This window comes from Vipera berus, assembly GCF_964194415.1.
Source record: "Vipera berus genome assembly, chromosome: 14".
Classification (NCBI taxonomy): Eukaryota; Metazoa; Chordata; class Lepidosauria; order Squamata; family Viperidae; genus Vipera; species Vipera berus.
Window position 1 is genome coordinate 12,943,370 of NC_138217.1, and position 16,418 is coordinate 12,959,787.

Here is a 16,418-nt window from a genome sequence, read left to right on the forward strand (position 1 = left end):
ATGGAGGGCCCTGGGCGGCTCTGCCCCAGGGGGACGGCAGGGCCAAGGCTGTGTGGTCATCTACGCTCAGCCCAGACACAGAAGCCTGTGCGGCGAGGGAAGTGGCCATAGCAACAGGGCAGAGCCACGATGCGGCCACTTCTGAACGTTTCCTGCCCCCCAGAGGTCTCGCTGACGAAGGGCAACTTCCCAAGGGCCACGGGGGCTCCTGGGTGACCCGGATCAGAGGCTCCACCTGGGCAATGGAGCCGCAAGCAGAAGGTGGCATCTCCAAGCCCTTTGCAGGTCAGTGCATCGTAGGTGCAGCGCTGGCATCTGCTAGCTGCAAGTAATTCCCTCCTCTCCTCTCCTCTCCATTTCATTTTTCCTTTCTTTCCATCTTTCCTTTCCTCGCCTTCTTTCCGTTTCATTTCCCCTGTCTTTTCTTTTCCTCTCTTTCCCTCTCCATTTCACTTTCCCCTTCTTTCCTTTCTTTTCCTCTCCTTCTTTCCTTTCTTTTCCTCTCCTTCTTTCCGTTTCATTTTTCTTTCCTTTCTTTTCCTCTCCTTCTTTCCGTTTCATTTTTCTTTCCTTTCTTTTCCTCTCCTTTCCGTTTCATTTTTCTTTCCTTTCTTTTCCTCTCCTTCTTTCCGTTTCATTTTTCTTTCCTTTCTTTTCCTCTCCTTCTTTCCGTTTCATTTTTCTTTCTTTTCCTCTCCTTCTTTCCGTTTCATTTTTCTTTCCTTTCTTTTCCTCTCCTTTCCGTTTCATTTTCCTTTCCCCCCCCCCGTTTCCTCTTTTCTCTTCTAGCCCTTTCCTTCCGGATGCCTTAACCACGCGCGACACCCAGCCGGCGCCCGGATTCCCACGCCTCGCCACAGGACGGCGAGCTAAGGGTTAAGCGGGGCGGGCGGGGCGCCTGGCCTCCTCGGAGGGGCGCGGCCGACGGGAAGCGCTTTTCCGACTTTCCGCCAATCGGCACCCAGAAGGCGGGGCCGGGGCCGAGGGGACGCGCTTGCGCCGTCGGCCGCTCCCAAGGGGGGGCGGGAGGCGCAGCCGCGGCGGCGGCGGTGAATTAACCTTGCGGCGCGGCGAGGGGGCGGGGCCGGGGGCGGGGCCTGCTCATTCATCGCGCGGCGGGCGGCGGGGGGGCGCCGAGCGGGGTCCGCCAGTCCCGCGCGTGGAGGGGTGGGGGGCTCCTGCGGGGGTCCGAGCCCCGCGCCATGCAGGACGCCCTGGACGCCTGGACGGAGCTGCAGGCCGACTTCCAGCAGCTGCAGGTACAGGGCCGGGGGCGGGCGGGCGGAGGTGCCGCCGCGTCTCCCCGGCTTCCCCTTGCCACGGGCGCCGCTTGAGCCTCGTTGGGGAGGGGGCTGCCCGCCACGCAGACACAATCCTGCCCTGCGTCATTTTTGCCCGGGGGCTCCCGAGCTCGGGGGCAGGGCAAAGCTCCTCGGCAGAAAAGCGGCGGGCGGGCGAAAGGGGCTTGGGTGAGAGAGGGGGGGGGCTCTCCTCCCCCCCCGATCCCCCTCCCTCCGTAATAAAAGCTGCGGGGGGCCAGCGGCTCCGGGACCGTTTGTAACTGCTGCGGAACGACTGAAAAGGCTGAGATTGGCCCGATTCCTCTTGGGGAAACCAGCAGGAGTTAAGAGGACTTCCAGACCCATCATCCGCAGCCGGCAGATTTAAGCCCCGCCCCGCCTGGGTTGGTGCGGGCTTTAAGCGAAGCTCGACTTGGGGGTGGGCGAAGCAGTCGTTGAGTTGCTTGAATGGAAGCGGGGGAGGGGTTGGGGGGGTCCTGGCAGAGATTTAGGGGAGAGGGAGACTGAATTGTTTCCCCTCCCCACCCCCCACCCCGGCGCTGCCTTGGAAGCGCTGGACTCGGCCTTCTCTAGGCCGAGGAGGGGCCACTGGTGCAGCTGCAGCCAGAGGTGACCTCGTTGGAAGAGGGAAGGGGGGGGAAGTGTTTAGGGACGTTTGGCCTGGAAATGAAGCGAATGAGAACAACCAGGTTAATGGCTGATTAACCCTTGCAAAATATTGGAGGGAGCAGGAGGGGCCACGTAATGCCCAGGAAGGAAGGACACAGCCAGAAAAACTTGGGGAAGAGGTCAATGGAGGTTCTCCGTCATCCAGGTCACGGTTGTCCCAAAAGCTGCTTTTTCAGGAGACAACCGGACTTTCTTGTTTTTCTTTGAAGACGTTTCGCTTCTCGTCCAAGGAGCTTCTTCCGCTCTGACTGCAGTTTCCCACCATCCAGTCAGAGCGGAAGAAGCTCCTTGGACGAGAAGCGAAACGTCTTCAAAGACAAACAAGAAAGTCCGGTTGCCTCCTGAAAAAGCACCTTTGGGTGCTGGTGTTGTTGCTGGAGTGCTGCTTTCTCCTAAAAAGCTGATTTAGAGTCCCAGGAAAGAACAGGAAACCTTGGGGGGGGGGTCTTTTGCCCACAGGGAGTCCTTGACATACGACCACAGTGGATCCTAAAATTTCTGTTGTTAAGCAAGGCATTTGTTAAGAGACCTTTCTGGTTAAGTGAATCCCTGCAGTTGTTCAATTAGGGACATGGTTGTGACATGAACCTGGCTTTCCCCCCTTGACTCTGCTTGTCAGAAGTTCGCAAAAGCGGATCGCACGGCCCCGGGACACTGCAACCGTCATAAATGTGACCCAGTTGCCAAGCATCTAAATTTTGACCACGGGGATGCTGCCACGGTCGTAAGGGTGAAAAATGGTCATGAGTCACCTTTTTTTTCCCCAGTACTGTTTTAACTTTGAACGCCCACTAAACAAGCCGTTCTAAGTTGAGGACCAGCTATATTTGCAGTGGGCAGCACTGAACACTCTGCACTCGTTCTTTCTTTATCCGTTCCTGGAGGAATTTTTTTAGAAATGATTAATCTTCAACCTCGGGCACCTGTCCCAAGATTGGTCTCCGGCCAAACAGAGTTTGTGAGATTCCTGGAATGGGTGGGTGGCTAATAGGCCAAAGGGTGAGCTTCCCCCTCCAGATTTACAGAACGGCCGCAGGTTGCAGGAAAATCACAGGCCCCTCTCTTGTGCAAGATGCGGCCTTTAGTCTCTTGACAATGCCCTCCATAATTGGGGCTGACAAAGGGCAGGTGTCAAAGCAAAAAAACATCCAATGTTTGCAGCGTTGACATCTCTTTGTTTGCTTCCTTCCTTGCAGCTGGATCCCTAATCGTGATTAGCCCCAAAGAAGTCACAGATCTGGCGGGATCCGGAACTGTCCCTGCAACTGTCCCCTGTCCCCAGAATCCAGCCATCTGAGCTGCTGCCTGGCTAGGGATGGACTTCAGGGCATCCTAGCAGGGTGTCCCTGGCTCACTCGTCCTTAAGGAATTTCCCACAATGCCCTAGAACGCTTGACAGGGCCTTTGAAACTGGAAGGGATGATGGTGGCTGGCAGCTGGCCTCGGCACCTCTGCTTGCTGGGACTGGGTTCCACCTGACACTTGTCCTTCACAGTGACCTCTTTAGGAGAAATCCCTGGGTGCCCAGCAGCTGAGTCCCTTCCCTGATTGACAAAAGCTTCTGTCACCAACTCTCTAAAGAAGGACTCTTGTTTAAAGGACACGGGGATACATTTTGAGGAGTCAGTGTCTGGGGATCTGGTTTGAATTGAGAGATCCCCCTGGTCCTTGACTTGTGGCGATAGTGGCACTAGAATTTCTCTTAGTAAACAAGGCAGTTGAGTGAATTTTGCCCGATTTTACAACTGTGTTGCTGCAGCTTTTAAGCCAATCACTGCAGTCGTTCAGTGAAACACTGGCCGTTCAGTGAATCCGGCTCCTCCCCTTTGCTTGTCAGAAGCTGGCTGGGAAAGTCACACCACATTTGTGAGGCTGGGTTTTATTTATGCTTATCAACTGCTTTGGGAAAAGGATTAGCGGTGATTTTATATTTATATTTTATATTTATATTAAAAAGAGCCTTGGTGGAGCAGTGGGCTGATGCCTCCTTAAGTAACACCAGCTGCCTGCAATGAGTGCAGGTTCACATCCCACCAGGCTCAAGGTTGACTCAGCCTTCCATCCTTCCGAGGTAGGTAAAATGAGGACCCAGATTGTTGGGGGCAATAAGCTGACTTTGTAATAATGCCGCTTGGGGGGGCAAAAGCCCTAATAAGCAGGCATACACATAGAATGAAGGCTATTGCTAAGCACATTTGATTTGTGCTTAAATTGTAAGCCGCCCTGAGTCTTCGGAGAAGGGCGGGATATAAATGGGATTAAAATTAAATAAAAATAAAGGTGGGAAGTCAGGACTGAAAATGTGTCCTCCAGGTATTTTCCCCATTGCCTCTTTTCTGGATGTGTTTTTGAGACCTCTTGTCATTTTGACTGGATACTGTTTTGTGATTTGCGATGCTGCTCCGCAAATGGCATAAACTTTAATAAATTTGGGAAATTGTACCCCGTGATCTTCCCGTGTACCCAGAGTCCTGAAGTCATTCTTTTTCCAGCTCATGTGGAATTTGCAGCAACCAAAGTCGCTTAAACGTAAATAAGCAAATGTAATATTGTAGGCCTCTACAAGTAATTTCCTGCTTCTCTGAATCTAATGCGCTTTTTAAATATTTATAGGAAACCCACAAAATTTACAAACAGAAATTGGAGGAACTCACAAGCTTGCAGGTGGCTTACAGCAGTTCTGTAAAGAAGCAAAAACAGAGGCTGAAGGAGTTGCAGGATAACTTTAAAAGGTAATGGCTTCTCCCGTGCCTAATACAGGCAGTCCTCGACTTACAATCGTTTGTTTAGTGACAGTTTGACGTTACAACAGCGCTGGAAAAAGTCATCTTTGCTTGCTTTTCACACTTACGACCGTTGCAGCATCCCCAGGGTCACATGATCGAAATTCAGACGCTTGGCAACTTGTCTCATATTTATGACAATTGCAATGTCCTGGGGTCACGTGATCCCCTTTTGCGACCTCCTGACAAGCAAAGTCAGTGGGGAAGCCGGATTCACTTAACAACCTGGTTGCTAACTTCACAACCGCGTGTAAAAGTGAATCCTTGCTTAACTTTTCTGCTGGTGTGATTGGCTGCCAGGCTCCTATTTTGACACTCCTGTGCTTGTGTTCCTCCACGGCATCCAGATGCCACGGCCAGGGCAGCTCAGACACGGAGCTCATCCTGCAGATCAACAACCAGATCCGTGATCGCCAGAATGTTTTCTTTGACATGGAGGCCTATTTGCCAAAGAGGAACAGGTAGGCGTGGCCCTTGAGCCCATCAGGAGCTGCATGCATGGAGGTTAGGCAGAGGGGTGTTATTAAAAGGGAAACGGGTGTTTTTCAAACCCACCCATGGGACCTGGAGTCCTTTCGGCACAAAGCAAAATCTGCCATCAGGGGAGCTGAAAGCCACATGTTGCAAAGGCTTTCCAGAACCGCCTTTAGAGCCATCTCTAAATCTTTAGCGGGTCATCACAGGACCACAACTGGTTTTATGACTTTTTTTTGTGGCGGTCATTAAGCAAATGCCACAGTCGTTAAGCATTTGCTTAATGACCACCACAGCAAACACAGCCATTGTTAAACGTCTGTTTCTCCCAGTGGATAAATTTTTGCCAGAAACCTCAGCTGATGTCTGATGCTTTGTACTGATGTGACTGTTGTTGTTTTTTCCTTTCAGTCTGTACTTAAATCTGGTGTTGGGGAACGTTAATGTTACTCTGCTAAGCGATCAGGCCAAGTAAGTAAATTCTGTGCCATTTTAGGATCTTTCTGTATAGAGGAAAGGGAGAAGGAGAATTTGGGAGGGCTTGCAAGCAAAGGACCTGCCTCCACTGAATAGGAGACTACAGGGACTAGTTTCCTCAGCCAGAATGTGCGAGGATGATGGGTGCTCTGGACTGATGTCTGTCGAGAAGGCTGGATCACTAAGAACTTCTTTCTGAACTCTTGAATTGTTTACATCTTGTCTGTCCAAACGGGCTGCACCAGCCTATAGGTATCAATCCTAGATTGTATAAACCAGGAATCATGGTCTATCAGAACAAGGCAGCAGTGTGTGCAGGCCAAGGAATGGGTGAAAGGACAAGGCACGGAATGCCAACTCTGGCTTTGCAACGGCATGTCTCTTTTCTTTTGTCCTAGGTTTGCCTACAAAGACGAATATGAAAAATTCAAACTCTACTTAACCATCATCTTGCTGCTAGGAGCGGTTGCCTGCCGGTTTGTTCTCCATTATCGGTAAGTTGGCAGCTTGGTGGCTCGGCAAACGGTTGTCATGTTTTGAACTGCAGCCATGGATTTTGAACCTGCACAGTATCTGCACTGGCCCGTTTTTTTAATTTGTAGTTTATTTCTCTAAAAAAAAGTATGTACCTACGTGTACATATATAAATATTATTCTGGGTATTCTGGTTTTTGGAGGGTGGGAAATAATCCCCAATTTTTCCCGCAGGGTCACTGATGAAGTGTTCAATTTCCTCTTGGTTTGGTATTACTGCACACTGACGATAAGAGAAAGCATCCTCATCAGCAATGGATCAAGGTACTAGTCCTCAAGATGGTTGGGGAATTCTGGGCTCTGATGTCCACCCATCTTCCAGTTGCCGGGGTTGCAAAATACTGCTCTGTGCTGTACTACAAAGCATAAAATGGCTTAAAAATGTGTCTTCTTTTATTCCAGGATTAAAGGCTGGTGGGTGTCTCATCATTACATTTCTACGTTCTTATCTGGGGTGATGCTAACTTGGTAAGCAGTTTTTCCCCCCTTTTTTCATCCTCCGAACGGCAGACCAGCCTTAGAGGTTCTTTGATCATTAAAAACAGAATTGAATCCGTTGAATTATTTTAACAGCTATTCCAGCTCGCTGTGTTCTCCTGGTTTTGGCTGAACGTCGTAATCCCCTCCATCTGGGTTGGTTCAGTTTGGGTTGGCCTCGGCCGGGGGCGTCCAACTTCGGCAACTTTAAGATTTGTGGACTTCAACTCCCAGAATTCCCCAGCCAGCCATGCATTCTGGGAGTGGAGTCCACAAGTCTTAAAAGTTGCCAAGGTTGAACAGCCCTGGTCTAAGCAGAATTCCCTCTACCCAGATACTACCTTTTTCTTCTTCAGATGTTATTTAAATTTCCTCTCTGCGCTGCTTGGCCTCTGATGCAATAGGATATGACAGTCACAGCTGTGCAACGTCTCTTCAATCCCTCCCGCGTCTTCTTTCTTTCCTGTTTCCACAGGCCAGACGGTCTCATGTACCAAATGTTCCGGAACCAGTTTTTATCTTTCTCCATTTTTCAGAGTAAGTAAATATACATACTGGATCCACGTGAAAAGTGGGGTTTTGAGGGAAGCCAAGTGTGTGCAGCATAGCAAAATCGGGTCAGAAAAAGCACAGTTCATGGGGAAAGTTCATTTATTTATCTTGTGGTTGAGTATAAGTGGACCTCGACTGATAACCCATAATTTGGGACTGGAACTAAGCGCCAGATTTCATGGCCTTTTTTGCTGCGGTTGTTAAATGAGTCATGGTTTCCCTCATGGACTTTGCTCATCAGAAGTCCTCTGGGAAGGTTGCAAACGACAGTCCCGTGATCCCAGATGCTTGCAACCATGATAAATACAAGTTGGTTGCTGATCACATGACTGCGGTGGTCACATGTGCGAGGACCGGCTTTAAGTCACTTTTTTTCAGACTGCTGTAACTTCAAATGCTTGTAAGTCAAGGACTATTGTAGGTCTAGGTGTAAATCATGGAAGGTTAATAAATTGCAACTCCAATCCCTTTTTAAAAAAAAAATTAAGCCTATTTCCTTTTTTGGGGGGGGCCAGGCTGTGTCCAGTTCCTTCAATATTATTATCAGAGTGGGTGCCTTTATCGACTTCGTGCACTGGGGAAAAGAAATCACTTAGATCTCACAGTGGGTAAGTATCAGTTTGAAGACTTTTACTTCTCCAGTATTTGGATCAGGGCTCGCCAATTGGAGGAAAATACCTAAAAACAGGTATTTTCAATGATTTCAACTATTCTTTCTGTCTTGGTTGCAATTTAATTTTGCATTAAAGGGACGTTTGAACCTAAATCTCCTGCCAATAATCCGTTTCCATTGATTTTGAAATAAATTCGTAATTTTGTTTGCTCTTTGGTGGACTGCATCTATCGGGTCCATTAGAAACTGTTTCCCTTGTAACAAAATTGGATAAACGATGCTCTTTTAATTTGCTTAATTTGACTGTGATTATTTTGATCTCTTGATAGAGGGATTTCAGTCTTGGATGTGGCGAGGTCTGACATTTCTCCTCCCTTTTTTGTTCTTTGGGCAGGTAAGTTGGATACCCTGTTTGCCGATACACTTGTTAGGTATACAGGCGGTCCTCAACTTAGGAATACAGTTGTCAATAATTATCTTGTGATAAATACGGTTCTTAAAGTTCTTCTCGGCTTTTTACAATCATGGCTCAGAACTCCCTTTTTTCCCCCCCTCTGCTTAAGTTTTGGCAATTCTACAACGCGATCACCCTTTTCGAACTGTCCAGGCACAAGAAATGTAAAGAATGGCAAGTAAGTGTTTTTTGGTTCAAAATAATTTTTACTCTAGTGGAAAAGGGCTCCGTGGGCTGGTTGAGAAATCTAGAAATGGAACACAAAGAGAGTTGCGAAGAACATCATTTGTGGTTTAATATTTGTGAAGATCTTGAGTTGTGAACAGCTGAAAAGGCCTAATGAACATTCAGGCATCATTTTTCACCCAAACTGAAGTCAAAGAACAAAGAGAAATCTTCTTTGATCCACTGTAAATGAACAACGGCCAACTCCTGTTTGCTATTAGTTATAAATGATCTCTCAAAATGCTTTCCCAATCCCAATGCAGGTCTCTTGCTAGGAGTTAATGATTCTCAATTTTTTTTAAAATCCCATTTATATCCCGCCCTTCTCCGAAGACTCAGGGCGGCTTACAATTTAAAGCACAAATCAATGTGCTTAGCAATAGCCTTCATTCTATGTATATGCCTGCTTATTAGGGCTTTCACACACACACCCCAAGCGGCATTATTACAAAGTCAGCTTATTGCCCCCAACAATCTGGGTCCTTATTTTACCTACCTCGGAAGGATGGAAGGCTGAGTCAACATTGAGCCTGGTGGGATGTGAACCTGCACTAATTGCAGGCAGCTGGTGTTACTTAAGGAGGCATTAGCCCACTGCTCCATCAAGAGGACAACCAGTGGGCCAAACGTTGCTCCTCATACTTTTCCAGCGTGACGTTTTTCCCCATTGTCACGTCTGCCCCCAAAGCAGGTCTCTCTATGTGGGTATATCCCTCTTGTCTTCCTGTCTTCTTCAGGTTTCAGTTTTGGCTCTGGCATTTCTGATTCTCTTCCTCGGAAACTTCCTCACCACGCTGAAAGTGGTCCATACAAAATTCCAGAAGAACAAAACCAAGAAGTTGTGAAAGGAGGACTAAACTGGCAGGCAAGACAAGTCAACGTGGGATGGAGTTGTGGTTCGTGGTGGCCTTCTCTGCATGTGTTCCAACTAGTGCTCCAGCTTCCTGACTGGCCTGCCACTAAGCAAAGCCCTGGAGGAAATGCTACTCAACGTCCTGTTGTCTCCTCCAAAACTGACTGATCGGTCAATGCTGCTGTCTTCCCACCGAGTGACCTGTTTATATATTTATACTGAATGCAGGATCCCAAATTTGGGGGAGACATAATGTTGGTCCTCTCTGGGAGGGACATGGATGGGAATCTTTTTTTTTTAAGGAGATAGAATTATTCTGGAATAAAGCGAGCTTTAATTACACTGCTCTTTGACTTGCCGGGGTTAGGAAAATCTTTCTGCATAATGCCATCCAATCCAGAAAGTTTCTTAGAAGCTTGCAGAGTTTCAATTGCTTTGAATAGGTGCCCCATCTCTGCCTGCCGTCACTTGGGGGACAAAAAAAAAGTTGTGAGTTTCGGTTTTGGATGCTCAGGTTGCTTTTATGATACATGCATGAGTCCCCAGTCCTCCTTTAGCCTTTATTACAGCAAACTTCTTTAGCAAGGAGAGGTGAGAAATTACAAAATCATCTTACAGCTCGGGGTGGGGGGGGGGAGAGGAGAAGAATCACAATTTGTTCCTGGCTTTGTTGACCCAAAGATTGTAGTGATGTTTTCCTTTTTTTCCCCTTGAAATTTCTTGCCTCTTCCAGGGGCAGAAGATGGCAAAGAACAGCTCCAGAGGTTTCTTTCCCCCTCCTTGCAATTCTGTAACGTAACTTTAACCTGTAGGATGTGCTTATTGCCAGGCCTTTTAGGATTAGTTGGGAAGGATTTTGGGAGAACGTGGATCATGGAATATTCCTAGCCTTCTTGCCAAAGAGGCTAAATTTCCTGCTGAAAGAGAGCCCTGGAAATGACAGGTGCAAGCTGGAATCCAAGGCAAACCTCTCCTCTGCTTCGATGCATGCTCTGCGCACCCAGGTAAATTCTGCTGATTAAAATCTGAATTGTTTGGTGTATGATATCAACTGATTTCTCCCCTGGGTAGAGAATTAACTGATCCAATAACCTTAGATTTAAAAATGATAACCCGTTAACCGTCCTGTCCTCTTATTATCAGTATTGTAGCTTAATGAAATATTCACTCCCTTCTCTTATTAATACAAATATTTATCCCTTCAGTGAAGATGTTTATTTTTCTATTAAAATAAAATATTTTAAAGTACAGTTCAGAGTATTAAAAAGACAAAAACATAGAGAATTGGCATAAAGAGTCAGCTTTCAACTAGAAATAGTTTAAAGGCACAGCACCAGGTATAAAGGCATATTTGGAGGTAGCTACTCCTTATGAAATAGTAGGAAATGACCTAAAGAAATCTATATAGATATAAGCAGGGCAAATTGTGAGGGTCTTCAAGTCATTTCTTCAGGAATTGGTGATTGAATCTCCCAATTGAATTGAGGTTTACTGTACCTAAGTAACGAATCTCCGCCATACTGTAGCTTAACTACTAACCTATTGGACTCTCGTATCTATTAAAATGTCCCCAGCTTACTACAGAAGGAAGGATGACAACCTTTATATTCATATATCATATTGAATGATGGTTTATTTTAACTAAAGTTGGCCAAAAAAGCACACTCAGCTAGGTTAATGACAATCATATGTCGTAAACTACAGTCTGCAAGCTATACATGATGCATTAAATCAGTATTTTTCAACCATGGCAATATGAAGATGTGGAGATTTCAACTCCCAGAGTGCTGATGGGAATTCTGGGAGTTGAAAGTCCACAGATCTTCACATTGTCACAGTTGAGAAATATTGCATTAAATCGAAATAGAACAAACTTATGGTTTATGCAACTCTAGGTTGCACCTTGAAAAATTTATTGAAAAGGACCACTTCGTTTGGTTAATACTGCTATGACGTAAGAGGCTTCTAAAAAATTGTTATTTAAAAAATGGGAAGTAGCAAAGTGATCTTCTGGAAGTCAAGGCCTGGGAAAGGAAGACCTCCTTCCTAGCGAAACGTCTCGCCGTTGGATGCAAAAGTCCAGTAAAAGCAGAATTTAATACAAAACAAGTTTCTTCTCCAGTTACAATCCAAATGAAAAGTACCTTTTCAAATACAGATAGAAAAGTACACACGCTTCCTTGCATATCACAGAAAAGGAAGAAGAACACTCGTCTTCCTCTGTCAGGTTTCACGTCATAAAAGAACACAAGGCCTCGATTTCTTCTGGCGTTTGGCCTTCTTGATGGCATTCAACGCTACACTAGCCGCTTCGCTGAAAATGGGTTCGACATTCTCCCGAAACTTGGCTGAACACTCCAGGTACACGCTGGCACCAATCTGGCAACAGGCTTCTTCACCCTGCAAGAGAGAATAACTCCAGGAGCCTTATGTGCTGGGCACCAACAGCAAGCAACAAGATAAACTGGTTGATGGCTTATGAATTTTTCATGCTGCTTTGGGGAAGCTGATGGTGAGGAGGGCTACTGACGGGGAGGACATGGGGGTCCCAGGAGGCAGGGAGCCGTATGCCCTACTGTGCCCCATCTTAAAAGCTGAGCATTGTACGAGCAAACCGAAAAGCTAGCAGATGTCTGCTTTGATCTCATTGCACAAGAGCTGCCTACCCTCCTATGTGTCTGTGGAAATTCTCAATCATCCAAGTGGTACCAAAGATACTTTTCCAAAAGGCAACTGGATTTTCTGGGGGTTTTCCGTGAAAATGTTTTCGTTTTTCGAGGAAGGGGAAAAAAAACTTGAAAGAAGCAGAACTGAAGAAGCTTCTTGGGTGAGAAGTGAAATGTTTTCAAGGAACAAACCAGGGAAGTCCAGCTGCCTTTTCGAAAAGCACCTTTGGGATAGCCGCCTAAATCTAAACCAAATCATTTTGTGGCTGGGTGCATTTTGTGTAACTCGATCATTAAAATACGTTTCTATGCTGAGTCAGGCAGCAAATTCATCTTACACCTTCAGTCAAATTGCTCTCCTGGTGGGAAACGGTCTCCACATGAACGTAGACAGGCCTGAAGCTTTGGCTATGGGTGATGCCTCCTCAACGGAGCAGGTCTTCGACTTGCTGTCGCTCGAAAAGACAGGTGAGCTGAATTTGGTGGATTATACCTGAAGAAAGAGATCGGTTGCTTGCTCTCTTTACCTGCTTGTAAGTGATTGGCTCCTGCTGAGCAGAGCGGAGCTTTTTGAGGTGCTCTTTGTCTTTCCGGAGATCAGTTTTGCAACCCACCAACAGGATAGGGATTCCGCGGCAGAAGTGGTTGACTTCATGGATCCACTGTTGGAGAACAAAGGGTGGACTTTGCTAGAGGAGCTCAAATGGAAATGGGGTTTATGGGGTACTAAGCTGTGGTTTGCAAAAGCTGTGGCTTGTTAGAAGCCATCTCCTAACTTTCTTGGATTCTCCTGGCTTGTCTTGAAGGCTGAGAGATAAATACTTTGGAAATACCAGAATTACATATGCTAAATGATAGTTTCTTCAATAAGCTGCAACTGTTTTGGCTCATAGTTTATGCAAATCACTAACTCATGGCTTACAAGCTACAATGACAGCACACTTAAGTCGTCACCAAACCAACTGGGAGAAAGCTCCAAATGATATGTGCACTAAAAAGGACTTCTAAATAGCTGCTTCACAAAAGGGTTACTGTACAGAGAAGAAAGTCATGATTCATTCATGTTTTAGTTCTAAAACCTCTTACCTTGATTGATACATTATCAAAGCTAAAAGGGTTCATGACATCATAGCAGATCAAAACCACATGAGTATTTTGGTACGAGAGTGGCCGTAAGCGATCATAATCTTCTTGTCCTAAAATGAAGAAATTACCAAATAAATTTAAGTACGTTTGTGTGTGTGTGTGTGTGTGTGTGTGTGTGTGTGTGTGTGTGTATGGCTGACTTCTTGCTTGCTCTGTTTTTTACAATAATGTGGAGCAGGAAAACTCCAAACGGACAGTGCTTTCATTATGCCAAGCAAGATATGTTCTGATAATATTCCTAATTTGCACCACATGGTTTACCCAAACTTTTAGAGGAACACCTAACTTGGCTACCTTTTGATGAACTAACTTTTTTTAAATAAAAAAAATAGAATCAAGATGCACTTTACCTGCAGTATCATACAAATGTAAGACTACTTCTTTTTTCCCCACAGCGACATTGGTTGTGTATTTTTCAAAGACCGAAGGGGCATATTGCTGTCCGGAAGTGGAAAATAAGTGTGTTATTAGTATACATTGTCAAGTTTCACAGCTCCTCCCAGAGTGTTCTACAACTTTATATTTCCCTTCTGCAAAAATAGCCACCAAAATTTCCAAATGTTTAAGTGATGGCAACCACATGTTTTTAAACTCTCTTAAAAACTTTTTAAACCATTTTTCAACTTTTTAAAAAACTCCTAAAATTCTTGCAAACTTTTAAAAACTGTTAAAAATGTTATAAGGACTTTTAAAAGATAGCAGACTGAGCCTTGCCTGCCATCCTGAGGAAGAACAGCAGATACATAAAAACACAGAAAACTGATGGGCAGCTAAAGAATTAGTGGTCCAAAAATACTCAACAAATCCAAATGCCTGAAGCAGCCATTGTGTTGGACTAAGACTAAGATCTGTAGACCTGCACAAAACCTAAGCCTTTTTTTTCTTGATTTGAGCTGCATCTAGGATGTGGCACACCACAGACCTCCAAATATCCTGTCTGACTTCTGCCTCTTGGTCCAGGAGCTGCTTCAGGTAGAACACATGTGCGTGGATTTCTGCAATACTGGAAGTAAAGGCGGATTTCTGCTAGAACTGCATTCCGCTGTGGGTATCTATGCATCCCTGAACTCATTGGAACTAGACTTGCATTAATGGTTAATTCGAATTCAGATTTGCTATGGGCCCACATTGACTGCAGAAACATTTATTCATGGAGATAGCAAGTTGCCTTTAATCTAGAGCCATGTGCAGAACAATTGATTGCTTCTGAGGCCATCAGTGATATGCAATCTCCCAACTTCTAAATCTGCAATAAGTAAATTAGTAACGGGAAGTCCATCACTCATGCATCCTGTTGCCTTGTCTACGTAGATGTTGAGATGTTTCCTAAGATGAACCACCAAGCAAAATACTTTTGCCCCATTTTAGCAATTTCCACAAAGTTTGCATGTGTCGTTTGTAGAAATAAGGCGACTTTCTCTTCATTCCCATTCCAATCAATAAATATGAGGGAGGCATATGGTTTGTTGTTTGCCAGTTTCTAATGGGGCAAAGATGGAACCCCAGTGAGACTCAGATGACTGATACTTTTTTTAAAAAACTTATATAAAAATAAGTCCAGAGGCTTCATTTCCTGTCATAAGTTTGTTTATATGCCATCTTTATTGTTTGTTTTGATTCATCTTAAGACAATGTTGCCATTTTCAGTGCACTGAACTCATGGGCCAACCTGGCACTTGGGAAGGACACAGGCGGTAACACTATCAAACCCATCATCCCCAGCTGAGTTGGTCTTGCAGATCTGGACTGATTTTATGTTAGCTACTGGGCAAGAATCTCCGGAGGGGTTTATTGCCTGCGGAAGGTGCTACAAATGGCACCTTTGCCAAGCAGGAACCCTCCAGAGGTGCCAGAATGAGGATGCCAGGGGATTCCGCGATCTGCCATGTGGGGGAATCCCTTTCTGAGCGACTCCCAACAGAAGGAAACGTCGCCCTTTTTTTGCCTCGGGATTCCAGAAGCCTCCCCTGAAGGAAGCTTCCAGACCTTCTAGAAGCTTCCCGCGCGGGGATACGGGAATGGGGAGCTTCCCGCCCTGCGCGAGCTGAGGAGGGGGCCGAGCGAGTCCTGATTGGCTGAGAGGGTCTATAAAAGCCGGCGCTCACCTCGGGAAAGGCGCCTTTGGCGTGCACCAAAAGGAGCGAAGTCTTTCCGCAGCCGCCGTCGCCCACCACCACCGCCTTGAGTTCAGTCTTCGAGCCCTTCCCCGGCTCGCTGCCTTCCCGGCTGCCGGGGCCAGAGCTGTTCCTCTCGGCCATACTAGTACGCTGCTGCCGCCGCCGCCTCCTCCTCCTCGGAAGACCCGCTCCTCGGGCGAGAGTGAAAGAGAGGCGGCGGCGGAGGCCTCGCCTCCTCCCTCCCTGTTCGCTGCGGCTTCGGAAGGCGGCGAGTCGCCGCCACCGCCGTCTTAGGTTAAAGTGGCCGCCCTCCCTCCTCTGCATCAACCCAGCCTGAAAGAAGCTTTTCTCCCCGCCTGGGCGCGTGGATACCCCAACGCGGGTCATGTGTTTTGCCCCGATTGTCGGGATGGATCAGTTAAGAGCCAGTTTGTGGTTCAGGTGCTGGCTTAGAAAGCAGGAGGCTGTGAGTTCTAGTTCTGCTTCAGGCAGGAAAAACAGCTTTTGGGTGGCTTTGGGTCAATCATTCTCAGCCCAGCCCACCTTTCAGGATTGTTGGGGGGGGGGGAAATAGGGAGCATTAGGTACACTGGTCACCTTGAGTTATAAAGAAATGAGATAAAAATCTAAACATATGGAGGGTTCTTCAACTGGGTGCCCTCCAAGAGGTTGCCAGGATAAATTAGGATATATAGGTTTCTGCAATTTAGGTTTTTTTTATCCCATTCTCTGAAGACTCAGGGCGGCTTACAATCTAAGAAGCACGAATCAATGTGCTTAGCAATAGCCTTCATTCTATGTATATGCCTGCTTGTTAGGGCTTTCACACACCCCAAGCGGCATTTTTACAAAGTCAGCTTAATTGCCCCCAACAATCTGGGTCCTCATTTTACCTACCTCAGAAGGATGGAAGGCTGAGTCAACCTTGAGCCTGGTGGGACCCGAACCTGCACTAATTGCAGGCAGCTGGTGTTACTTAAGGAGGCATTAGCCCACTGCTCCACCAAGGCTCTTCCCCCCCCACACACACACATTGCACACTATCATGGACAGCTGGTTGGGGCTGATGGGAGCTGT

General features: G+C 46.6%; 2 protein-coding genes across 2 annotated transcripts; one reads left to right on the top strand and one right to left on the bottom strand.

The window, feature by feature from the left end:
- Positions 1–16: 16 nt before the first annotated feature.
- Positions 17–10,514, top strand: TMEM120B (transmembrane protein 120B). The gene is made up of 12 exons (XM_081338902.1): positions 17–1,259; positions 4,584–4,702; positions 5,101–5,214; positions 5,639–5,698; positions 6,103–6,198; positions 6,413–6,502; positions 6,641–6,706; positions 7,191–7,252; positions 7,783–7,875; positions 8,210–8,274; positions 8,444–8,512; positions 9,297–10,514. Exons 1-12 carry the CDS (start codon positions 1,203–1,205, stop codon positions 9,402–9,404), a joined length of 999 nt encoding a protein of 332 aa, XP_081195028.1. The 5' UTR covers positions 17–1,202; the 3' UTR covers positions 9,405–10,514.
- Positions 10,515–10,612: 98 nt separating this feature from the next.
- RHOF (ras homolog family member F, filopodia associated) lies at positions 10,613–16,280 on the bottom strand. Its single transcript, XM_081338903.1, has 5 exons — positions 15,330–16,280; positions 13,575–13,662; positions 13,165–13,274; positions 12,606–12,740; positions 10,613–11,812 (listed from the first exon to the last, which is right to left on the bottom strand). The coding sequence occupies exons 1-5, from the start codon at positions 15,726–15,728 to the stop codon at positions 11,648–11,650; spliced, it is 897 nt and encodes a 298-aa protein (XP_081195029.1). The 5' UTR covers positions 15,729–16,280; the 3' UTR covers positions 10,613–11,647.
- Between the last annotated feature and the right edge of the window lie 138 nt (positions 16,281–16,418).

Bases quoted from the DNA above. Each gene is read 5' to 3' on its own strand.
- TMEM120B (XM_081338902.1), top strand. From the start codon at position 1,203: ATGCAGGACGCCCTGGACGCCTGGACGGAGCTGCAGGCCGACTTCCAG. The intron at 4,703-5,100 runs GTAATGGCTTCT...CACGGCATCCAG, and splicing joins TTGCAGGATAACTTTAAAAG to ATGCCACGGCCAGGGCAGCT. The intron at 8,513-9,296 runs GTAAGTGTTTTT...TGTCTTCTTCAG, and splicing joins AGAAATGTAAAGAATGGCAA to GTTTCAGTTTTGGCTCTGGC.
- RHOF (XM_081338903.1), bottom strand. From the start codon at position 15,728: ATGACCCGCGTTGGGGTATCCACGCGCCCAGGCGGGGAGAAAAGCTTC. The intron at 13,663-15,329 runs GTGAGCGCCGGC...ACTTCCGGACAG, and splicing joins CCAAAGGCGCCTTTCCCGAG to CAATATGCCCCTTCGGTCTT. The intron at 13,275-13,574 runs GTAAAGTGCATC...TCTTCATTTTAG, and splicing joins ACATTTGTATGATACTGCAG to GACAAGAAGATTATGATCGC.